The 24,267-nt window shown below is 43.6% G+C and overlaps 2 protein-coding genes and 1 long non-coding RNA gene across 3 annotated transcripts in view; all 3 read right to left on the reverse strand.

Annotated features, from left to right (window-relative positions):
• LOC119391691 (3-oxoacyl-[acyl-carrier-protein] reductase FabG-like) overlaps positions 1–10,687 on the reverse strand; it is a 29,284-nt gene extending 18,597 nt beyond the window's left edge. Inside the window, exons 1-3 of the mRNA XM_037659351.1 lie at positions 10,597–10,687; positions 6,823–6,863; positions 929–998 (exon numbers count right to left, since the gene is read on the reverse strand). Coding sequence (XP_037515279.1) covers positions 929–998; positions 6,823–6,863; positions 10,597–10,687 — 202 coding nt within the window. The remainder of the gene's footprint in view (positions 1–928; positions 999–6,822; positions 6,864–10,596) is intronic.
• Positions 10,688–11,915: 1,228 nt separating this feature from the next.
• Positions 11,916–20,591, reverse strand: LOC119391692 (uncharacterized). The gene is made up of 4 exons (XM_037659352.1): positions 20,555–20,591; positions 19,863–20,002; positions 14,319–14,411; positions 11,916–11,978 (listed from the first exon to the last, which is right to left on the reverse strand). Exons 1-4 carry the CDS (start codon positions 20,589–20,591, stop codon positions 11,916–11,918), a joined length of 333 nt encoding a protein of 110 aa, XP_037515280.1.
• Positions 20,592–20,989: 398 nt separating this feature from the next.
• LOC125758122 (uncharacterized) lies at positions 20,990–22,891 on the reverse strand. Its single transcript, XR_007415880.1, has 2 exons — positions 22,451–22,891; positions 20,990–21,258 (listed from the first exon to the last, which is right to left on the reverse strand). It is a non-coding gene; the product is annotated as an uncharacterized LOC125758122 (long non-coding RNA).
• Positions 22,892–24,267: the final 1,376 nt, after the last annotated feature.

Here is a 24,267-nt window from a genome sequence, read left to right on the forward strand (position 1 = left end):
GGGCTTGCACATCATCTGCACTCCCGTATTAGCTTCGTCATCGCGTTGCTTCTGCACTTGCTAAAACGTTCCCTGCAGGGCGACGGCACCCAGGGGGTGCAGCCATGAAGCGGTTTAGGTAGTGTAGAGTGAATGCAATGGGCCCTTGTTCAGCTGCCCGATAGTCAGAAAAGCGTGAAGTCGTCGTCGATCCTTCTTATATCGAAATGGGAGGGCTGTGACCGAACAGCAACGTTATTTGAGGATTCGAGTCCGGATGCTCTGCGGCTTTTCTTTGCGCCTGCCTCGATCCCATGTCTGAGGTTTGGCAGTCAGATTAAGTTGTCTTCGTTATTTTGCTTACATTGTTTGGTGAACTGCTTGTGACAAGGGAATACGTCGTGCTATGTTTTAGTCAAAAGTAGTTGTGAAAGTAATCAGCAATTGATTTACTTGGTGTCACTCACCTAAAGTAATTCTTTACTAAATTGCGAGGCCACAAACGTAATTCTATTACTGCGATTTCAATGCTGCCTAGTCTGTGACAGACACGCCCTTGCCATAAAGCTTCTCTTTAATCAAGTTCTAATAAGACTTCGTAAAGATACACGACCTTGAGCCGTTCGACCAAACGTTTAAAGAACTCGAAGTAAATTCGTACGTTACAAAGTGTCCAACACTGCTACTGGGCAAGTCCGCGTTTTCCAATTCAGTGCGTGCATAGCCATTTCATAGACCGACGGGGATTTTCCACGGCGGTCGCGAAGTTGGCTGCTCTGTTTGGCTCACGCAGTCATCAACTTTAGCTCTATATCAAGTAGGTTTCGCGAAAACAAGTTTAGGGGCATTGCCTCACAGGCACACTGCCCGTTCAGAGCCGCATTTGACCTCCGACTCAGATATTACGCGCGCTTAGCTGCGTTTGCACCGTCTATTCGAGTCCACTCACCCAGTGCGGCGCATCGTGTCAGGTGCTCCAGAGCTGCCTTGACGACGCTGTAGGGGATGTTGCACTGATTCTGTCAAGAGAAGCGACAAAGTTTTCCGTTGCTCAAAATCAAGATGATGATTATTAGTAGCAGGTGCTCCAGTAGTAACTGATAGAGTTGTCAGATGCCTGTGTCAGCACTAGAAGTAAGAAACCGTACAAACACACCTAGAAGGTATATCAGCGATAGTTGATGCTGATTTTCAAGAGTCTACTTAAACCAGATGATGGGCTAGTTCCATTTCCAGCGCCTTTAACATTGTGTAACGCTTTATCCCCATTACTTTGTGTCATTCATTGAAAAATATGACATCAGTTGTATTATATACTTATGTACGATGGTTCGAATTGTATAATGTTATTTTTTGCCGTCTCGTTTGGTTGTTTCAATTTGCGCAGCCAGGACTTTTCGTGTATACAAGCATATTGTTTACTTCTTTTTTTTTTCCTCACTTTGCATTTGCATTGATCGCTCTTTGTAAAACAAACCAAAATGTATCCCCCCCCCCTCACTAAATGTTCCCCCGTGGAACCCGTGAGGTACTTGTATAAATAAAAAAATAAATAAATAAGTGAAGAAAAAAAAGAAAAAGAAAACATGCAGACCGGGAAATGCCGTTTGCTTTCCGTGCTTGCATGCTTGTTTTTTTCTATTGCGCTGAGGTGTTGTAATTGCATCAATGCTTTTAAAGGCACCACGACTTGTTCGTCCCGTCCTCAGTTGACTGTTAAAGCTTGCAGAAAAAATTGCCAATTTGCTTGTACAAACGGAAAAAGGAAGGACTCAGGGCAAACTTGACACGGACGTCGTTGTGGCACAATTTGACAAGGACGTCGTTGCTGCGCCGTTTCGGCGCAGCAACGACGTCCTTGTCAAATTGTGCCAGAAATGCCTACACTTGCACAATATAAACTAGCTACCAAGCGCGAATTCGCTGTGGCAAAAGGCGAAATGGCGCATGGAGGCCGTGAGCTATTTGGAGATCCTATAATCACAGCTGGTATTACTAGTATTACTAGTCAGATCGCCGCTTGATATCCCAGGGAGAATAGTCATGTTGTCTGCACTGAGAAGTCTGGTGTTGCCCGACTGCTGTATTTTATTGAGTATACCATCTGTGGTTGTGCAATGCTTAGCAGGTGAAATTTCATCATGGCTGGAAATTACTGTGTCATAACTACACTGAACTGCATTTGAAACAACTTAATTGTGGGCCTTGGCGAGTAGTCATCAGGTATCATGCAGTGTTTCTGTGGCTTACGACGGGCCGCCTAAGGTAAAGCCTTAATAGTTATCATTTTCACCCTACTGAGTTCCACAGCAGGCGGAAAGCCCCTGCTAAAGATCGCAATTTACTCTGTCTTGTGAATGCTGGCTTTATTTTAAGCATGCGAACTTCCTGATTTCGTGACTTCATAACCCTCTGCCGTCCTCAGCTAAGTCTCCAGTACCTTAGTATCGATTCCGTCCCTCCAACTGACCCATCGGCTATCTGTCATTCACGTACCATTTTTTCTTCCTAATGTCGGAGAGATGTCGGCTATCCCTGTGTGCTCTTATCTACTCTGCTCTCTTCTTGTCTCCTAACATTGTACAAATAAATTTTCGTTGCAGTGACCAGGAACATTCGTACGCGAGAGCACCCGGTGTCAAGGACCCTTATTCAACTTCCACGAGATCGCTACAGCTAAATTGGCCTGATCAGACGCATTTTGGGAATCGGTATTATGCGGAGCTGTCAGCCAGTAGTTCTATGCTGCATTTTTGGCTCTGAGGCAAGCGTTACAGGGCGAATCGACGAGTTTTTGTAAGTGTAGTAGTTATAGTCTAAGTGCAATGTGCACGTCATGGGCTTACCAGGCACGTCGACAACACTGGCGTTTAAAGGGTAACTTGTGGTCTGACGTGACGCCAGCAGTCACGTTAGAGCACATGCGTTAGTATCATCGAAACGATGTGCACCTTACTGTGCGATGAATATCATGCGTAACTTTCGTTAGCTTATTCCTCCGGGGTCGAACAACGCTTGAATGTTGCTTGCTGAGTCATAGGTATAAATAACGAGGACCCGTGGTCATAGACATCTTTACTGTGCAAGGGCTAGCTCCGAATCCCCCTTCGTTCTCTTCCCTCCTTTTTGTCTCTCGCGCCTCTCCCGGAGCCCATGCCCCACTTCTTTATTTTCAACATCCTTTATTTTCAACATCAAGAGGTGTAGTGTCAAAAGTCTGGCGGTCTACTTTCTTCAAGTCGTGTCTCATCAATTCGAGGTTTAACCGTAAATCCTTGAGTTTGCCAATCTTGGGTGATATAGACGAAAGTGCTATGTCACTTTCTTTCATGACTTCTTCAATGGCTGTATGAAATGATCTTCGAATATTTTGGAGTTGCTTCATGTTCTCGTCAATCGTGTCTGTCTCGTTCGCTCTCTTGATTCCACAGTCGTTACGCATTAAAATCAACGATGTTGGCGTGGCGCTATCTGATCCAGGGTTAGGGACTTCACAGTTACTCTCGTGCAAAGGATTCGGCATTCCGACTTCGGGACCCTTCAATTGAGTATCGTCACGCAAGCACCGCAGGTCGAGTAGTGAATAGTCGCTAGCTTCGAGGGCCAGGCCTGCAGGACGGGCGTCATCCTAGCAAAAGTTCATTGTCACGGCCTCGCTAACCTTGAAGTTGTCACCGAAGGGAATATCTAGTAGATGGGCAGACATACCGTTAACTCCTCCGAGGGCTGGGCTGGCAGGATGTGACTCTCCTTTCTTCGTGGACATCCTAGCTTTGCGAACCTCGGGCTGTCGTCTTGAAGGGCAAGGTCAGACCAGAGCCGAAGTCACCGTAAGGGGCTCCCGCCTCGCGAACCTCCAGGCGACGGACGCTGCCTCATCAATCCATGAGTCGCAGTCTTGGTTCAGTTCGAGCCGGAGTCGTAGTCCCGGGTTTCGGCACCAAATATAAAGAACAGAGACCGACGGCATGGCTGCCTTCTTCTTCCCCATTTAATGCCACACTAATTGTACTGATGATTGTAGGCGCGTGGTGTGAGACCGTCATCGTCTTCAATTTTCAACAATAGGAATAAATATAATCCTTATTAGACAGCTATAAAAGCGGAGTGGACACTGGAACCCCAGACGTTAACCAAGCATGACGCCTGCATTGAAAGAGTAGACATGTTGTGTTTATTGCTTTGTGATAAAATATGATAGCCAGCGCCACAACCACAATCGACGTTGCACCGGCATTACTCCTGCATAGGGTGTTTTTCCAAAGCAGTTTCTTGAGATGGCGTGGCTCTTTGGTAAAATACCTGACTGCCACGCAGAATGCTTGTGGTCAATTCCTGCTAGAATCTCGATGTCGGTTTCTCTTAACGCGCTCGCATTTAAATTACCAAAGCGTGTTCTCGACGGTCCTGGGTAGATATAAACTGTCAATCACCTGTAGCGCATACCCTTAGGCCGTGGGCCGTGGTAAATGGGCATGGGCCACACGTGTCTGGAGGAAAGGGTTTGACGACGTACATGACAGGATTTTTGCGTTATTCATGTCACGACCAGACAGACATATTTGTCAAATCCTCTTACCCGCCCATGCCAATTTGGTCGACACCAAGTTTAGGAGGCGATCACGAGAGCACATCAGACGTAGGCGTATAGATAGATAGATAGATAGATAGATAGATAGATAGATAGATAGATAGATAGATAGATAGATAGATAGATAGATAGATAGATAGATAGATAGATAGATAGATAGATAGATAGATAGATAGATAGATAGATTTTTTGCGTGCCAAAACCACACTATTACTGATGACGAACGCTGTATTAAGGGCGTCCGGATTAATTTAGATCGCCTGGGGTCCTTCATGTTTGAGCACATGGTTGTTCCTGCCGTTTAGACGCATCTAAATACGGCCTCTGTGTCCAAGAATCGAACGCGCGCCCACGGCAGCGCAACGCCTTACGTGTTAGCTACCCCGGTGGGTTCAGTGGATTTCTCAATTATCTGGTTTATCACAAGGTTATGATCCATTCTAGGGTACCCCTTCCAGAAACCGCCTTGCTGCTTTGTAGGTTTTAAATGCGAAGCATTTCTTAGCGAACCGCTGCCACTTTGAGCGTTTCTATCTACGTATATATCTATCTAGCCGCCTTCGTCTGGGTGCTCTCATGATCGCCTCCTTAACTTGGTGTAGACCAAAATTTGAATGAGAGGGTAAGAGGATATGACGAATATGAGTGCCGGGTCATGACATGAATAACCTTTAAATCCTGTCGCATACGTCGTCAAACCCTATCCACTAGACACGTGTGGCGCATACCCGTTTACCACGGGCCGCGGTGTGCGGGTATGCGCCACAGGTGATTGACAGCTTATATCTACCCAGGATCGGCGAGAACATACTTTGGTAACTTAAATGCTAGAGCGTTAAGGAAAACCAACATCGGCAGCCTTGACTCAACGAATGGAAAGAATGAAAATTAGGATACCAGCAGGAATCGAACCCAAGCATTCTGCGTGGCAATCAGGTATTCTACCACAGAGCAACGCCAGGTCTATAAATTGGTTTGGAAAAACAGCCTACGCAGGCGTAATATCGGTGCAGCGTCAATTATGGTTGTGGTGCTGGCTATCTAATTTTACAAGAAAGCTATAAACACTACATGATAATCCTACGATGTGTACTCCTACCATATAGGCGTCATATCAGATTAACATCTGTAGTTCCAGTGTTGGCTCCGCTTTTATAGCAGTCTAAGAAACATTACGTTTGTATTTCTATGATTCAGCAAGCTATATTGAAAAATTGCTGTACCCCGGAGGAATACATTAACGAAAGTTAAATATGATATCCAGATCACCGCACCGTAAAGTGCACTTCGTCCACCAGAACGATGAAGTGTCCTCTTCATTTCTTACGAGGCTGGGCGATGGCCTCATGTTGACCGAGGATGATGCCAGATTTATTGACAGCCGCTTTGTAGACTAGGCTACGTAGGCCACATACGCCCAGGTAATCTACGAATACGACAAACACCATCCACTGATGTTGGTCTACGTAGCACTATCCAGGCCTAGCAGCCTCGACGGCCTATACCTCACCAACGCGAGGGTGGCTTCAGGTTCCGACATTTAGCCGGGTCTGTCGACAGACAATTTGTCGACGAAATGACCGAGGCATCCACGAATTCCAACAGCTCTACTATACTACATACTTCACTACACATGGACCCTTCGTCACCACGATCACGACCGGATCCTCTAACAAGTCATGACCAGCTGCTGGTGCTCACTGATCACGGTGATGATGCCCTTGTTCAAGAACTGTCCAGAACTTCTTCCACACATGCACATGGGTTCGTGAAACGTGCTTGCGTTCTCGGGACACGTATGAGCACTACATATCAGCTTACCGCTTCTGGTGTTGGTAATACGCACATTATCATTGGCAGCGTTAGTCAATCGTAAACAACTGGTTATATAACACATATGCGTCTCTTCAACATATATATCTGTGCGTATAAAATTTATACAAATCTTTAGCGTCATTTTGTAACGTGTCGCTAAGTAGAAAAGGTTATGCCACAGTCACCTACCCGCCGCATGCTTCGCATAACGTCGATTCCCACGGTACGTGGGATCTGCCGAATTTTTTTGTTGTTAATCTTTCTAATCGTTATATATCGTGGGTGTTTTTTTCTAATAAACTTTCAGTTGGTTGACAGCGCCTGTGTCATCGTTTCTTTTTCTCGTACGTGTTCCGATTGCGCTAGCCGTCATGAGTATTTTCCAACTCGCCCAACTCGCTACCCGATTGCAATAAAATGGTTCCTGTTTCACTCACCGCAGCCACCGCTGAGACGCTGGAAATGTTCACAACGTTGCCTGAAACGTAAGACGCATTTAATTATATATATAAAGTGTGTCCAGAAGGGAATACACACACACACACACACACACACACACACACACACACACACACACACACACACACACACACACACCACACACACACACACACACACACATATATATATATATATATATATATATATATACGCCTGTAAAAACTATTTGTCGACGACTCGATCGGAGACCGGCCTTTATGAAGATCGGTCTCCGATCGAAAGGTAGAAAAATAACCAGTTTTCTAGAGGCGTATACCTTTTTCCTATTTATTTTACGGCAACTTAAGACAGACTCTTCGTAATCTGCGTATTGTCTCTCTCTCTCGCTATATATATATATATATATATATATATATATATATATATATATATATATATATATGTATGTATGCATGCATGCATGGAGTTTGTTCAGATGCGAAGAAACACAGTGTTGACGACTGATCGTTATTTTCAGCGAAGTTGTTGCAAGACTTATCGCAGCGACACCTGCCCACACATAGCGCATTCGTTTTATCAGAGCACGTCTTTGTTAGTGCGTGAAACAAAAATTTCACCAATTACACTGTGTGGAGGTGCTTGACCAGCCAACCTGCTGTGGCGGTTGGTACAGCTTTGACTAAACACATATGCGTTGCAGGGAAGACATCTTTCCTGGGGCAATATAAGCTGTGGTTTATTAAAACATAAAGGCTTCTGCGTCGTTTCTTATTGCTTTATTTATATATTGCAGTTATTGATTAGCCACATTCGCTCCAGGAGCATAATAAAGGGGGGGGGGTATATTATATACACAATTTACATATTTGTGAAAGTAATTGAAATGCGGCGTAACAAAATGCGAAGAAGACAAAACAAGCAGGAAACAACAGTAAAAGATCGCTAATTAACGTACACATATAGAAGAAAAGATATACTCGATTACACGAAAGGCAGCAGCACGAGAAATCTTCAATACACACAGAAAAGCGAGGACTAGATACGTTGCTTGCATCAGTTGTAGGAATATTTTTTCATTCAGATGTTCGAGGAGAAAAAAAAAAACAAATACTTGAGCAAGTTTCCTTTTTTTCTCGAACTTTAATATATGGTAATGCCGATTCGAAATTCAATCTTTTGTTTGAATGCTTGATGTTTATATGGTTAAGATGTTGTATTCACGTTTTGTAAGCGTGGTTGTGTAGCGTAGTGGTTAACACGCTTGCCTTCAGAGCATAGGAACCCGGGTTAAAACCTGAATGTCGAAGCCTTTCGAATGTTGAAGCGATATGGATTGAGCATTTAGCGCCAGCTCCAACAATAAAATCGAAAGGGCAGCTTTTACTTGGGTTCACATGGAGCATGCTTATACACCGTCGATAAGTTATACTGAGACCACTAACAGAGTATGCTCAATCAGCGATGAACATCAGCAATTTCCGCAGCAGCATCCGCAAGGCCAGCAAAAGGAAATCGACCAATTTAAGCAAGTACAAGTACTGCGACAAAGTTTATGGCGCTCGACTGCTGACCCGCAGGTCGTGGGATCTAATCCCGGCTGCAGCGGCTGTATTTTCGATAGAGGCGCAAATGTTTGACGTCCGTATACGTAGATTTATGTACACATTAAAGACCCCAGGAGGTCGAAATTTCTGGAGCCCTCCACGACGGCGTCCTTCATAATCATAGCGTGATGTTGGGTCCTATATATATATATATATATATGGGTAATTCCACACCAACTGTCCCAGCTGGGGCGCTCGACAAAAATCAATTTCTCTTGAAAAAATCTGAGAAAATTACGGACATATAGACAGTAGTTCTACAGTATTTTCTCAAAATATTTTGAGCGGTAAGAATTTTTCGGGCACGTGAGCGCTATGTGTACTTCTCAATATGGTGAAAAGCAAGGTACGAAAGAACAATTCGCTATAAATGGACCGTTTCACGCATTCATTTGAAACTTGCTTTGTTGTGTTTTCAGAACATCGCACGTTTATTATAGGACAGTTGCTTAAAGTACCTTTATATTTTCCACTCCTTAGCGCTTAGTTAAAATTGAAATATTGCAGCGTATTTGGGAATTTTTTTACAAAAGACGATTGCAGACCAAATACATTGATTACTTTCATACAACTCTCCATAAGACGTACTATCTCTCTAAAGTTTTTGTCTTGCCTGTGTGCGGCGCAAAGGCACTAAAATAGAATCCTGAACTTGGAAAACACGCTACATTGGCCTATGTTCAGACGTCTGTAGCACCCTAAGGTCTTCCAAGAAAAAATAAGCAGAAAAGCACATACGATTGAGAATCATAACAACTTCGTCCACAGAAAGTTTAATCGAAGTAGTTTTCGTTTTAGTCAGGAAAAAATTTTTTGAAGTTTACTCCCACCATTGCATTATTTTGCTATGGGGGCAATAAAAACCGACTGAATTTACTGCATAAAAAAAGAGGTAGTGTATCCGTAGCACATGGTTTTCATTTCCTTTTGTGAGTACTTTATAATGTATATTATATATCAAGGACATAATAAAGAGAGGTAAGAATATAACAATACCATTGACTTAGATGCCACAATTCCCGCAATATTGAATCCCACAATTTAACATATATATATATATATATATATATATATATATATATATATATATATATATATATATATGTAAATATACTTGTTTTTGTGTACTTTCATTATTTCTATGCCCATGCCTAATAGCACTGTTATTTCAAACGCAATGAACTGAATTGTCGATGAGAGGCCAACTCAGGACGAGATGAAGTAAATTTTCCTTTTGCACAAGAGGCTAAAGCTAGGAATTTCTCAGCAACTACTTCTTGTATATCGTTCCTGTATATTTTTTCTCACAAACCTCCTGGTAACAGAGCTCATGTTTATTTTAAAAATATTTTTACGCACGCTTTACTAAATTTTAAATATAGCTCCAACGCTTTCATAGATGCTTTCTCCTGAGAATTAGTTCTAGGGGGCGAGAGAGAAGTCGCGGCATCGCAGTTTGTCGCATGACGAAATGCGTAGCCTTCGGCCACTATGCCGAGGCCCTGGAAAACAGGTTGGACGGCATACCCAAACCGGTGTTCTTGACGGACGGCATGGTATATGGGGTGTAAGGCTACAGAGCTTGTAGTCGAGAGCGAATACATCTACCCAGCGGTTAGCCGCACTGTCCGCTACTTACTTTTGGTTGATAATTGCTGTTCGCTTTTTTCTATTGTGCCATTGACAACTTTAAAGAACTGCGCCAGTGTTGCACCATATACATAATTTATTTAATTCTTCTTTAATTTACGCTCACAGACTGAGGCTCACTACGGTGGAGTAATGCATGGGATCGTCACTCATACTTTTTGCAACGCGCTTGGAAACACTGCATTTATACACGTACCCCCGGTAAAATCTATCCAAGGTTCTGCACTCCTACATGCATAGCTATTGGTCATATGCTCTGGCGTTGCTCCGCGTTAAGCAGCGACAAGGACAACCCTGAAGAGCTGCGGGACGCCCTTCTACGCAGTCTCGTATTAAAATAACAGCTATGGGCAGTCCAACGGGCCCGCGAAGCGCCCGCAAGGCCATGCCTTTCGGTGCCAACGTGGGTGCGGCTAGCTTCGGACTAGGTAACTAGCGCGACGTAAAGGACCTCGATAAAGCTTTATTCCAGCCATCTATTCATTCATAGCTGGAATAATGCAACAGGAAGCGTACCTTTGGTTTGACGTAAGTAGGGAATAGCGTTTTTCATCAGGCAGAGGGGACCGCGGAAGTTCGTCTTCCAAGCTTTGTCAAAATCTTCCATTGAAGCGCTTTCAAGAGATCCTCTAGCGCGAATTGCAGCATTGTTCACCTGTAAAAGAGAAACTCTCCGGCTGCAGCAAGCAATATTATTATCTCTACTATATAACCGCCACTCTACGCTCCCCACACTAAGACTACTGGCTATGCACACATGCGCCTGTTCATCTTTGATTGCACGCTACTTCTTGTCGCTTCTGCCCATGAATCACAAGTCTGCTTCATTTAAGTTTGTTTTGGTTCATCCGTTTTTCATGGCCAAAACAAACATGAGGTGATTGTCGGCATATGAGGATCGTAAAAACAGCGCATACACAACGGACGAACGCAAAGGGACACACAGCGCTTATTTCCAACTGGTGAATTTGCCCCTGAAACACAGACTTTGTAGCAGTGACATAACATGGAGCACAAAATTCCAGCGTGCGCAGAAATTGCACATTTTTTTGCAAGAAGAAGAAAACCTGGGGAGGGGAGAAGGATGTAGGGAAGGGTGTTTCAGCTCCACTAGCGTGAAACATGGGGAGCGGCGAAGGATGCAGTGTGCACCGGCGTTTCCCACAGCAAAATCGGTGCTAATGGGCAATGCGATAAAAAAGAAGAGACAGAAGAAGGAGGCCTGACCGAGGTAGTTCGCCACATTGCTTTGAGAGAGATTTCTTTGCGAAGCCTAAAACAGGGCGTGTAGGGAAGGGTGGTCACTAGCTCCGCTAACGTCTTCGGAAAACTGCATCGGAATGCAGCTTACCCTGAGGTACTTCTTGTCCATGTTCTTCTTCTTCCCTGCATGCCCGGTTTGAGTTCCAATAAGGTCGTCGACTATTGTTGGGCTAACTGTTGCCCTCTTCATTTTTAGTGGACCGTTGGCAACTAAAGCAAAATCACTTTGCAGATACGTTTGAAGAAGTGGTGTTTGAAATAGATGACCTTACCGCAGAGATCCACGTTTGCGTCACTGGTTTTAGATAAGAAACTTGAGCACCTTGGTAAATTTCTTGGGGGATTCTACACCGCTGCTAAACCAAACGTAATGTCTTAGACAGTAACCACGAACGTTTAACTCATAATATGGATAGTATGAACCGGTGGTGAGTAGTGGGATTTACCCCATTTTTGTGGCGCATACCCTTTTATGATGAACCGTGACGACGACATGACACGCCGACAAGCCCAGACCCTAAAGTGCTTCGCCCCTAAAATTGAAGGGGTACTTACACAGCGACACTTGTCTGTCATGCCGGCTTCCATAACCTAACATTCATCTCTTCTAGCTTTTGCAGAATCGCTGAACCGAACTGCAAGTATGTTGCAACAGTCACTGTAAATGTTGTGTCGTTATCTTGCGGTAAACTCTACACAGGTCAGACGGACAGGTGCCTCAATACACAGGTCAGACGGACAAGGTGCCTGAGCACAAGTGCGATGTAGAAAAATAAAAGCAACGCAATTCAGCTCATCACTTTGGGTGCGTTACCATGTTTGCTTTGTCATTTTCCTTCTCCAGAAGCCGGTTACACGTGAGATAATGAAAACTGACACGATAGACAAACATAGTGATCATTGTGTAAACATCCCTTCGATGTTCCTTCCTGACAAAGAAAGTGGATTTCTGCGCTTGCTGTAAATCTGTGTTCCTTGTAATGCCAGTGCCATAGTTATTGTTTTCAGTGAACAATGGTATTAACTTTATATTTCCCAGGTGTTCTTGGGAAATCTAAAGCAGTTGGTAGTGAGCGCTTGTATGTCTCCTTCGGTTCGTCCGTTGTGTATGCTCTGGTTTCACAATAAGGAACAACAAAGCAACCCCTATTACCGCCCTCGTGAGGCCATGTCAGGTTTAAAAAAATTGCATGCGGCAGACATCAAGATTTTACTCATCGAACTAGCTGAAACTACATATAGTTAGCTAGTTGATAAGGATTCACCATGAAAAACAAAAAGCGTGCAAACACCGACACACACTGAGGAAGCTGCACGAACAATTATAAGGTCGGGCAACTTAACCTTCTAAAAAAAATTTAAAAAAAAATAAACGGCGTTCGTGCTTTCTTGTTCTCCTCCTTTCCCTATTTAAAATATGTCCATCATCCATCACCCTTATGCACTGTAATGATGGAATGCCTTTTACTGTCACGGTGGACACCATAGCGGACATGGTGAAGGCATGGTGGGTGATATTTTGTCCCCTTCCGAGCAAGTGAGGAACCCTTACCTCTGCCTCCAATTGACTACCCTTAAATGGTACCGAAATGAACAGTTAATCACATCAATATGTGTACACGGCACGCGTTCCTCCGGCCCAGAGAAGACTGTTACCGTGTGCTGCTGTTACTGTGAACGACTGCTTTTGGTTTCGCGTTTGCCCAGCCTGTTAGGGGGACGGCTTTAATCAGTCAGGTACGCAACACCACCCACCTCGTCACCGCCATGTCCACTACAATATCCACCATTACGTTATAAAATGTTGCATAATAATTGTGGATTACGATAACAGCTGACGGACAAACATCAAATTGGGCTGTGTGCGTGTTTGCAGGAATTATCTTCGCCTATGAGGAGCGCCTAACTCGATGGCTCGATGACACTGACTGCTTGCGCAGCAAATCCAAATGCCTATTCGAAATACGCCTCCATAAGGTAAGTTCTGCCTTGCTACATTGCGAAACGTTCTGAAAGTTTTAAAGTGCAGCCGGTGAGATAACGAGGTGTATTTACCTGAAACAAATTTTCAATGTGCTTTGTGCAATTTTAAGAGAATAACGTGCCACAAAATGTATTCGTCTTGCTTTTTTTTCGTTCTGTGATAACAATGCAGTTGAGCAGAGGAAGGATCACAGTATTACGCGAAAAGAAAATATCTCAGCATTAAATTTACAACTGGGAAATGCAAGCCTAATTTCTGTCATAATGATCTGGCAATCTTCTTCTTTCCGTCGTAATGATCTAGCAATGGTCATTCAAAAGAACACGTCGTTGGGCTAGCTGGTTCATTTTACTAGACTATAAAAAGCTATGTTCGTATAGCACGACAAATTAAGGAGGAAGAGGTGAAAGGGTCTGCAGTTTGACGTGGAATATTTGAATTTCTTTATAGGTTCCACTGTGGCTGTGTTCATTATTACATTGCAGTTGACATGTTTTGGTATCTCAATAAAATAACTGATGTTGAGAAACACTCAATTCCAGCACCTGAACCACAAGGATGCAAAGAATACTTTGATTACTTATTTATTTATTGTTCATTTATTTACAAAGTATCGAAACCGCCGTATATATATATTACGTAGAGGTGGAACAAAAGCATAAGCGCTAAAAAAAAGAACTCGTCGGGCATATATTACACACATATACAGAGGTCGCTGTAACATTATGAAAAGAAAACATAAGTACAGTTCAACAAATACATTTTGAAGACGTGTAAGAGATTAACAAAGTTACTATTTGATACCGTGAATGAATAGCTTATTTTGCTTATGAATTTCATATGTCGATGAAGAAATTATTTATAAACTTTCGTAAGGGCTGATGCTTACTTTTGCCTTAGTTATTGCAATCTGCGTACTTATTTTCGGGTCTAGATATGAAGACAACGCAGTTTGTGAGATTTATGAACCGTTTATGGAGCAGTGACTCACTAGGATGTCGATTTTGCCAAAGTGATTCATTGTCTTCTGCACAACATTGGCGCAGTCCTTTTCCACCGCCATGTCTCCGGGTACAACAAGCACCTACAAAGCACGATGAAGCAAAATAATGAAGTATATAGGAAGAATGCCGCTGTAGCTGAACTAAATTGTGGAGGGTTTTGAGAGACTTTTGACATATTGAAGGTCGTAAAAGGACAAGATTGATTGCTGTATAAGAAAACAATATAAACGAGGGATAGATTGTCGTTAACATTTAGCTGCGCACTCCTCGCTCTCTTCCAATTGTTTTATTGCGATAGCAATTATGTGGACACCCTCAGCGCATTTTTGCCGTCGGCCCCATGTCTCGAATATGTGTACGTATGTCTATATACAAAAAAGGCACAAAGAAAAAAATTCCGAAGCACCCTGCCGGCTATTCGGACGACCAACTCCTCTCTCCCCAGCGCGCTGCGTTAGACATCTCAACCACGCGTCATGCATGCGCCAGCGAAATAACGGTGAGCTATTTATATAGACCATTTGCCGCTGGTGGTACGGCAGATCTCGGAGAAGCTTGAGCGTCTTTTCTATCACGCAACGATCCTACATTTTTGTTCAATTTGAAAACTGCCCTTGAGAGGCGCGCGACAAAGTGGCACCTTTCGGTACCCACTCGTGATGTGGAACGAAAAAAAGCCGGCAGATCCCACGCATTGTGGGAATCGATGTAATGCGAAGCAGCCAGCAAAGAGCTGCATACATCGTCTTGTATGTCATTGAGGAAAATGCGTGTCATGGTTTTCATGTTAACTCCTATTATGTATGTTCGTCACACAGTCACGTCGCGCAAGACCAATTCCGGGTTAGATCAAGCTAGCGAAACAGCCACCAGCGCGCCATGAGCGTGGCACGTAAGTCATGCTGTACATGACATGCGTGTCATGATTTTCATGATAACTCGTGTTATTTATGTTCGTCACACGGTCACGTTGCAAGATACCAATTTTGGTGTATATCAATCTAGCGAAACGGCCGCCAGCGCCCCATGAGCGTGGCACGTAAGTCATGCTGTACATGACATGCGTGTCATGATTTTCATGATAACTCGTGTTATTTATGTTCGTCACACGGTCACGTCGTAAGAGACCAATATTGGTGTATATCAAGCTAGCGAAACGGCCGCCAGCGCCCCGTGAGCGTGGCACGTAAGTCATGCTGTACATGACATGCGTGCCATGATTTTCATGATAACTCGTGTTATTTATGTTCGCCACACGGTCACGTCGCAAGATACCAATTTTGGTGTGTATCAATCTAGCGAACGGCCGCCAGCGCCCCATGAGCGTGGCACGTAAGTCATGCTGTGCATGACATGCGTGTCATGATTTTCATGATAACTCGTGTTATTTATGTTCGTCACACGGTCACGTCGTAAGAGACCAATATTGGTGTATATCAAGCTAGCGAAACGGCCGCCAGCGCCCCATGAGCGTGGCACGTAAGTCATGCTGTACATGACATGCGTGTCATGATTTTCATGATAACTCGTGTTATTTATGTTCTTCACACGGTCACGTCGCAAGATACCAATTTCAGTGCATATCAATCTAGCGAAACGGCCGCCAGCGCACCATGAGCGTAGCATGTAAATAATGCTGTACATGACATTCGTGTCATGATTTTCATGTTATGACTTGTCATTTGTGCTCGCCATACAGTCATTTTACGCCATACCAATTTTGGTGCACATTCGATTAACCAACCGACCAGGAGAGCACAAAGTCGTAGGCGGCTAGATAGATGGATAGATAGATAGATAGATAGATAGATAGATAGATAGATAGATAGATAGATAGATAGATAGATAGATAGATAGATAGATACGGTCAAAGTCGCAGAAGTTCGCTAAGAAATGCTTCGCATTTAAAAAAAAATCTCTGGGCACACCTTGCGTCAGACGCCGCCTTGTGAAAGGAGACGCAGAGGGGTCACTATACGCGCCACAGTTTAAAAGAATAAGAAAAATTGCACCATTTCCCGCTAACGGGGACCATAAGGCGATGCGAAGCCGGAGCACTTGCACGATCGCGTTCCGTTGGCGTTCGTTGGGCATGCTACCGACCTCGCGTCGTGCAACGCGAAGAGGAACGCTACGCGCGTTTTGTGTTCTCTCTAGGCTGGCCATTAATTCTCACAGGGCGAGCGGGGAACGCGGTCGACAGGCGTGCTAGAGGGCGGCAGCGTAGCAGAGGAGAGAGAGGGGGAGGGAACGCGCATGCCCTGGTGCTCATCGCGGCGTTGCGCAGGAGAGAATTTCGGCATGTCTAGCCTGCGTTTCAGAGTAAGTTTGGAGAGGGGAGAGGGGAAGCGGGAGAGGGGAAGTGGAGAGGAGCAGTGGGGAGGGAAAGTGGAGGGGAGTGGGGAGAGGGTGAGTGGGGAGGTGGAAAGGGGGGAGTGTAGAGATGTGTGGAGAGGGTATGGGCATGCGCAGTAAGGGTGGTCACGCCGCACAGCACCACCACCACCACCGGATTGAACTCCGCTATAAGATGCTTCACATCTAATATCTAAGATCGTCTGATACTTATTATTTAAGACTTTTCTTTTAGAACTACCCGGTTCTTGGGCAGTCCTACAGCGTGAGTGTGTGCCACAGTTCAAAGGGTCAACTCTACTCTACTCTGTTTTCCATTGTCGACACTTGGAGCGCGTTGCTCAAGCACCAAGACATAAAGACTGTGACAGTTGTTAGTGCACGCTTGTTCTGTGCATACCTGTGCGTCCTTTTCGGACGTACTTCTTTGTGCTTCAGCGCCGCGCTGCAAGTATCGAGCTGCTTGTTTTTCTTCGTGTGACATTCCAATTTCTTGCTATCGCATTCATTCCTTACTCATTTGCGGCGAAACGGCGACTCTTGAACATGCCGTGTATTTGTGTACCGAATAAGCAAAAAACCAGCATATATATATTTGCTTATTCGGTACACGAAATATTCCGTATGTTAAAAAGTCACAGTTTCGCCGGAAGGCAGTGAGCAATAAATCCATTGCAAAACATTGCAATATATATATATATATATATATATATATATATATATATATATATATATATATATATATATATATATATATATATAGTGAAACATCACGGGAACAAATTTCAAGAGACCCCAGGAGAAAGTTCGTTAAAGTGAGAGTTCGCTTAACTGAAATAACTTTATTCCAACGTGTTATCTGGAGCTCAAGGAAACATCAGCTGTTAAAATGCAATTTGAACCCCTTTAATTTGCAATGCGCGGTGCTTAATTCAATGGGATTTTCCGCTTATAAAGCATGTTTTGAAGAATGCAGCAATCTTTTGCTGTAATTGCACATTTATGACTGCAGTGGTCATGAATTGAGTCACTGTGTCCAAGCTCTCATGAACGTTCTCTGGCACAACACTCTGCTGGGCATCGAGGACTTCACTTTTTCCAAGCACATGAGTGCTTCTTCAGCTGAAATTCAAATTCTTGGTGCTTCCTCTACTAGGGTTACTCCTTCCTCCCACTCCTCTTCTTCCTCAGATAGGACGCTCGTACAAGTTCGCACAACTGACGTGCGTGCAATTGGTATTTTACTGGATATATATATATATCCCTTTCAGCCCTGGCGTCGTCACTTGACGACACGGCACAAAATTTCTCCCAGCGCCTCCGAAATGAAACCAAGATAGCTAATTCTTGGTAGGATATTTCTTCAACAATCCCCACTGCGATCGACATCACTATTGTGGCATTTTTGCGGAGTTGGGAGCCGCAGTGAACAAGTTTGACCGAAGTCATGAGTGACGCCGAGGCGGGCAAGCTAAGGCGTGTAGGCGCGGTTTTCGGGACGTAGTTCTGAAGTTGTTGCAAGGACTTTCACACCTCCAGATACGGCGTCAGTTCACATTTTGTGTACTCTAGTGAGTGCCAGAAATAAAGAAGCCATTTTTCTCATTTCATGGCCACTGAGCCCTGATGATCTAGTTTGACGTCATGTCTGTAAATCCATAAATACTTACACCAATGGCTCAATTTTTTATTAGTGGCCTTCTCAGGTCTCAGCTATTAGGAAAATGCGTACGAAAACAGTCTCCGACAAATAAAAAGGCAGGACTGAAAGGGATATATATATCTTTCACGTCTGTCTTTGTTCTTCTTGCCTCTTTCGATCTTGCGCAGCACGCCACCTGTCTGTAGTGCAAATGACGAGCTACTGATAGGATGCATCCTTTTGAATTAGCGAAGCACCAGGCTCCGAAGTATTTCAGCTCCTTCAGGTGGTCAGAAATCGAGGAAAGAGGAAACGTCGCTCAGCAAAGGACACATATGTGGGCGACACAGGTGCGAGATTTCAATGACAATGAGTAGTTTCCAGTTGTGCAATTCGTTTAGAGGGCCAGTAAACAAGCCCGCTGTCCAAAATGCGTGATGAAGCGATAAATGCGCACTTGTACGATGTGAGTAAGTGTAATTTTGCGAATAAGCACAGTAATAAGTAAGTTACAGCGTATACAACTACCCGCTTCGGCTGGTTTCGGTTTCTCGCTCGGGCTTCGCTTCCTTTTCGGCAGCCTAGAGAGACAGGCGTAGCCCATTGTGGTGACTATGCCAACTTCGGCAACGTAACATGACGTCAGGGATTACGTCAGCGATTACGTCATCGGCAACCAGCCAACGATCGAGAAGGCTTCCTCCACGTGTCGCTCGTGTCAGAGCGGCGTGGTGAAGAAGCGCGGTAAATTCCCCGTCAAAACCGCATCGCCGCAGTGCCAAGGCGCTGTTTCGTAGTGCAGCAGACCAATCGACGAAGTCGGTACAACGTAATGTTTCCCACAGGCAAGATTACGTCACTTCGTGTGCGCGGAGGAAAGGACAGGCGCTGAAGAGAGGGGCGGTAATTATTTTTCGATATGGAGCGTCTGCGCGGCGCGCAGCGCTGTAATGTTCGCGAAATGTGGTCGCCGCGACTCTCTGCACGAATTGGCGAGCTTGTTTGGGAGATGTAAAAAAAAAAAGTCGGAGCCTCTTTACTTGCTCTTTAAGGAGTCATATCCACGAACGTGGACGCGGGCAGCGAAGAGGATAATATTCAAATGTGTAGCCATCGTACTAAATGCCTCGCCCTTAAGGAAAAACTGTCTTGCCTGTGTTGTTGGCGTAGGCGTAGTAGCGTGTGCCTAAGCTTTTTTTTTTCCTTTTCAAAACCCTCTGCAGATCCCTTGATGGTGCCCCTGTAGTGCAGAACAGTAAACTGGGAATTGCGCGTTGCGGATAGCCTTGTATGACGCCTCACACTTAACAGACTATCGTTCAGAGTATATCCTGCCTCAAAGGGTCGACAGAGATTGGAAAATCTCTTTGGTTACCTGAGCACTTAAATAGCCACTTTTCTGTATATCCGTGTTTATAAGTAAACTCTCGACTATGCGAACTTTCCAAATAATCATTGTACACTTTTTAAAGAACAACAATGATCTTGTTTTTGTAATTTGGGCACCTTGATTTGGGCACCAAAAAGTACTTGCCTTGTCTCGAGGAAGGCCCAATGCGCAGCAAGCCTCTGCTGCCTTTTCTAGATTATCGGCGTTGCGCGCAAACAGAGTGAGCCAGCAACCGAGGGAGGCAAAATGCTTTGCCGTGCTTTCGCCAATGCCTGCCGAGGCCCCTATGGGACGCAAAGAGAGAGCATAGTGTGAAACAGCAAAATGGCGGACAGAACTCCAAACAGCAAGGCGGCTGTGAGAGATACACACAAGGACGAGAAGATTCTCATCATCTGTCGGGCGTTGTCGTCCACGATAAGCATTTTCTTTGCGAAAGCTACGCCTAGATAAAGATACAATACGTTTATAATCAGGCCAACAGTTAATACGAATACATCTACGGGGATCTAAACAGTGGATGAGCCCAAAAACCACAAAAATTTCAAATGTTACGCTTTGTTAATATCAGATTGCCACTCTAACGATCAAAATAGTTATAATTTTTTGTCAAGACATACAGAAGACTGCGATTGCTGCAATGTCCACTCGCTTTTTCAGTTTTCTTTGGGAGAGCAATAGCTATTGATAGGTTTTATGGCAATGCGCGACATTTTTAAAACGTCTCACCAGATCATGACTTTTTCAGTAAAAGATGTCAAGGAATATCTTTTTTGCCTTGGTTCTAAAATGATAGGTCAGTAATTCTTTATATACAAGTCATTATGAGAACATACCAATTATGATGGCCACTTTTCCTTTTAAGTCAGGCATGGTGTGGTCAAGTGCACGTCAGTCGTCGATGCGTTTTAGTTATGTGTGCACAAACCAGTGCGCATTTACTTAGTGAGTAGAGGCGTTTGTGGCAACTGCGGGTATATAATGTGCTATAGTGCTGCCCTCTACTCTTAGCCAGCGCGTTGCACTGTTGGAAATAGATTGCCGTGGGTTGTTACCTTTCGCCTTTCGTTTACGAGTCAGCCGGCATCGCAGGTGTTTGAAATATAAAAGCTACGCAGAAGTTTATGGACGATAGGATGGTGGTGACTGTAGGCACGGTAATATTTAACCGATTTTGGCTCTAGGCGCACATGCGGTTTTGTAGGCTCAGCTTTTATTTTGACAAAAGTGCTCTACATCCTGCCGTATGCGGCATGCGAACTTTATTGTGCTTATTTATTTATTTATTTATTTATTTACATTACCCTCAGGGCACATAAAGGCGTTACAGAGGGGGTGGGTAATATAACAAAAAATGTAGTAAAAAACAGAACACAATAATACAACAAATTAATTAGAATACATGTTCAAACAATACTCAGTTATTGGAGGCTTAAGATATGATCGGTTAGTGCAGTCTTGAAGGATGACACGTCCTCAATGGAGGCGATGGAGGGGGGAAGGTGGTTCCACTCGGCACTGGTTTTTGGCAGAAAGGAGTCTGAAAAAACGTTAGTACGGCAGAAAGGAATAAAAACTTTATGCTGATGGTCAAGACGTGACGATATGTATGAAGGCTCGGAGATGAGTTCCTGTTTAAGTGAAGTATTTTGGTAAATGACTATGAAAAAGACATAGGCGAGAAATTTTTCTTCTAGTTTGCAAATCAATTAGTCCAAGGTTTGATTTCATTAGTGAAACGCTAGATGTGCGGGTATAGTTTGAAATAATGAAACGTGCTGACCGATTTTGAACTGACTCGATGATGGCTGATAATGTTTTTTGACCGGGGTCCCACACAGATGACGAATACTCAAGCTTAGGTCTAATTAGTGTTTTGTACAGCATTAACTTCAAATGGCAGGGGGCTTTAGAAAAATTTCTGCGTATGTAGCCGAGGGATCTGTTGGCATTGTTAGTGATGTATTCGATGTGCGCATGCCATGAAAGATTATTGGTTAGCTGTAATCCGAGATATTTATATGAAGTTACGTAATCAAGGTTGATGTTATTGATAGCATAGCCGAAAGAAGTGGATGAGTCAGTGCGACGCGAAAAAGACATGATTTTGCATTTAATGGGATTTAGGAACATAAGCCATTGTGAGCACCACTTAGATATGTTATCTAGGTCTGATTGAAGAATAAAGTTATCATGCTGATTAGTTATTTCACGGTATAGAACACAATCGTCGGCAAATAGTTTTATAGAACTATTAATAACAGTAGGTAAGTCATTAATATATATTAAAAATAGCAATGGGCCCAAAACGGAGCCTTGGGGAACACCTGACTTTACGTCACAGCGCTGGGATGCAGCATTATTAGCAGTTACAAATTGAGTACGGTTAGTTAGAAAGCATTCTATCCAATTGAAAATGTTAGGGTCAATATTAAGAGTACTGAGTTTAAGAAGTAGTAAGCGATGAGACACCTTGTCAAAAGCTTTAGCAAAATCTAAGAAAATGCAATCAATTACTTGGCCTTTGTCTAAAGAGGAAGAAATGCTATGTATAAACGATATTAGTTGTGTTTCGCAGGAGTAGTTCTTGCGAAACCCATGCTGAAATGAAGTGAAGAAAGAGTTTGATTCAAGAAATGAAACGAGATTAGAAAATATGACATGTTCAAGGATTTTGCAAGGTATGCTGGTAAGTGAAATGGGCCTGTAATTGAGAGGAGAATGCGGGTTACCTGATTTCAACAGAGGCACCACCTTCCCCACCTTCCAATCTGCGGGCAAAGTCGAGCACTCAATAGACTGGGTGAAAAGGTACATAAAAATCACAGAGGAGTACACAGCAGTATTTATTAGAAATTTGGAATTAATTTCGTCCGCGCCACAGGAAGAGGATAGTTTTAAATTATGAATTAACTTTAAAATCCCCGCAAAGTCAACAACAAGTGGATCCATAGGAAAAAAATCCTTTTTGCACATGTACGGGACTGTGTCAGTACAGCAGTCAGAAAATGATTTCGCAAAGGTGTCATTTAGAACCCTGCAACATTCTTCATCGCTCATTGTGCAACCACCAGTATCTGTAAGAGATATGTTATTTATCTTTTTTATTTGAATAGTGCTCCAAAATTTCGATGGATTAGTTGAAAGAAGGGAAGGTAGATATGTATTAAAGAAGGTGACCTTCGCTTCTCTCAACGCGATTCGATATGCATGCAGTGCGTTTGAGTGATCATTCCAACGTGTAGGTGTTTGACAGCGTTTCGCAAGACGAAAAGTGCGTTTTTTCTTGTTGGATAATCTTTTTAGTGTCGTCGAAAACCAAGGGGAGCGTTTCTTCCCGGAAAGCCTGCGCAGTGGAATATATTTAGCAGCAAGCGATGTGGCTTTGTTTTTAAATAGGTTCCAATTATCTTCTACGGTACGGCTAAAAAATTCTGGCATGAACTCGTCTATGAATAATGCAAGCTGATTATTAATTGCTGTGTAATCGCCTCTCGCATAATCTCTGATAAATTTTGGATTGGTTTTTTGACGAGTAACGCGGCCCTTTACAAAAAAATGTAAGAAACAGTGATCGCTTATTCCGGGTAAACAAGTTAATGAATGCACTAGATTGGGGTTATTGACAAGGACTAGGTCAAGTGTGTTTGATGAAGTAGTGCCAGTTCTAGTAGGCCCAGAAACAAGTTGCGCAAGATTGAAATTTAAGCACAAGTTAATAAAAGATTCACTTTCGGCGGACGAACCAACAACGGAGGGAAATTGCGAAGCCCAACTTATTCTAGGAAAATTAAAATCTCCCAGAAGAAGCAACGGAGAGTGAGGAAATTCTGAGACGAGAAAATTAAGAACGTCATGCAGCTCATCGCAGAAAGTAGTTGGTGCATTTGGCGGCCGATAACAAGCACAGATCAATGTGTTTTGGTGGTTTATGACGGCACGCACACAAACCAACTCTAAGGACGTTGTAAGTGCAATCCTATCAGACACTATTTTGTCGGCAACAGCAATTAGAACACCACCACCTGGTTTTAAATCGCGGTCACGACGGTACACAACATAATTCTGGTCACAGTGAAACAGTTCTTCACTATAAATTTTATCAGTCAACCAGGTCTCCGTCAATGCAATCACGTCAGCGGCGCATGAATCAATAATAGGTGTTAGAGCGTCGCGTTTGTTGATTAAACTGCGCACATTTGACAATAAAAATGATAAGCCTTGAGAAGACTGGCTGCGTTGCTGATGCCTAACTTCTGTTAGGAAAAAGACGAATCAGGACGGTGGTTTGTAGCGGCAGACGACAGTTCAACAGTACTGGCAGCATTGCCCAATTGCAGTTCACAGACACTGTCGGTATCAGGGGAGTAAATGTAACATTTTTTGTTGATATACAGCTTGTTGTACCTCACAGTGAAAAGTTCGCCGCTTTTCTTGCCAAAATCGTACAATTTCGTTCTGACAGTTCTGGTTGCCTTACAAAAGTCTTCACTCACGGAGACACTACTTGCTTTTAACTTGTTTTTGGAAGACAGAATTGATTCTCTTA

Source organism: Rhipicephalus sanguineus, chromosome 4, assembly GCF_013339695.2.
Source record: "Rhipicephalus sanguineus isolate Rsan-2018 chromosome 4, BIME_Rsan_1.4, whole genome shotgun sequence".
Lineage (NCBI taxonomy): Eukaryota > Metazoa > Arthropoda > Arachnida > Ixodida > Ixodidae > Rhipicephalus > Rhipicephalus sanguineus.

Coding starts and splice junctions, on each gene's coding strand:
- LOC119391692 (XM_037659352.1), bottom strand. CDS start 20,591: ATGCCTGACTTAAAAGGAAAAGTGGCCATCATAATTG. Junction 20,003..20,554: donor AAAAGTGGCCATCATAATTG/GTATGTTCTCAT, acceptor TGCGTCCCATAG/GGGCCTCGGCAGGCATTGGC. Junction 11,979..14,318: donor TTGGCAAAATCGACATCCTA/GTGAGTCACTGC, acceptor ACATACTTGCAG/TTCGGTTCAGCGATTCTGCA.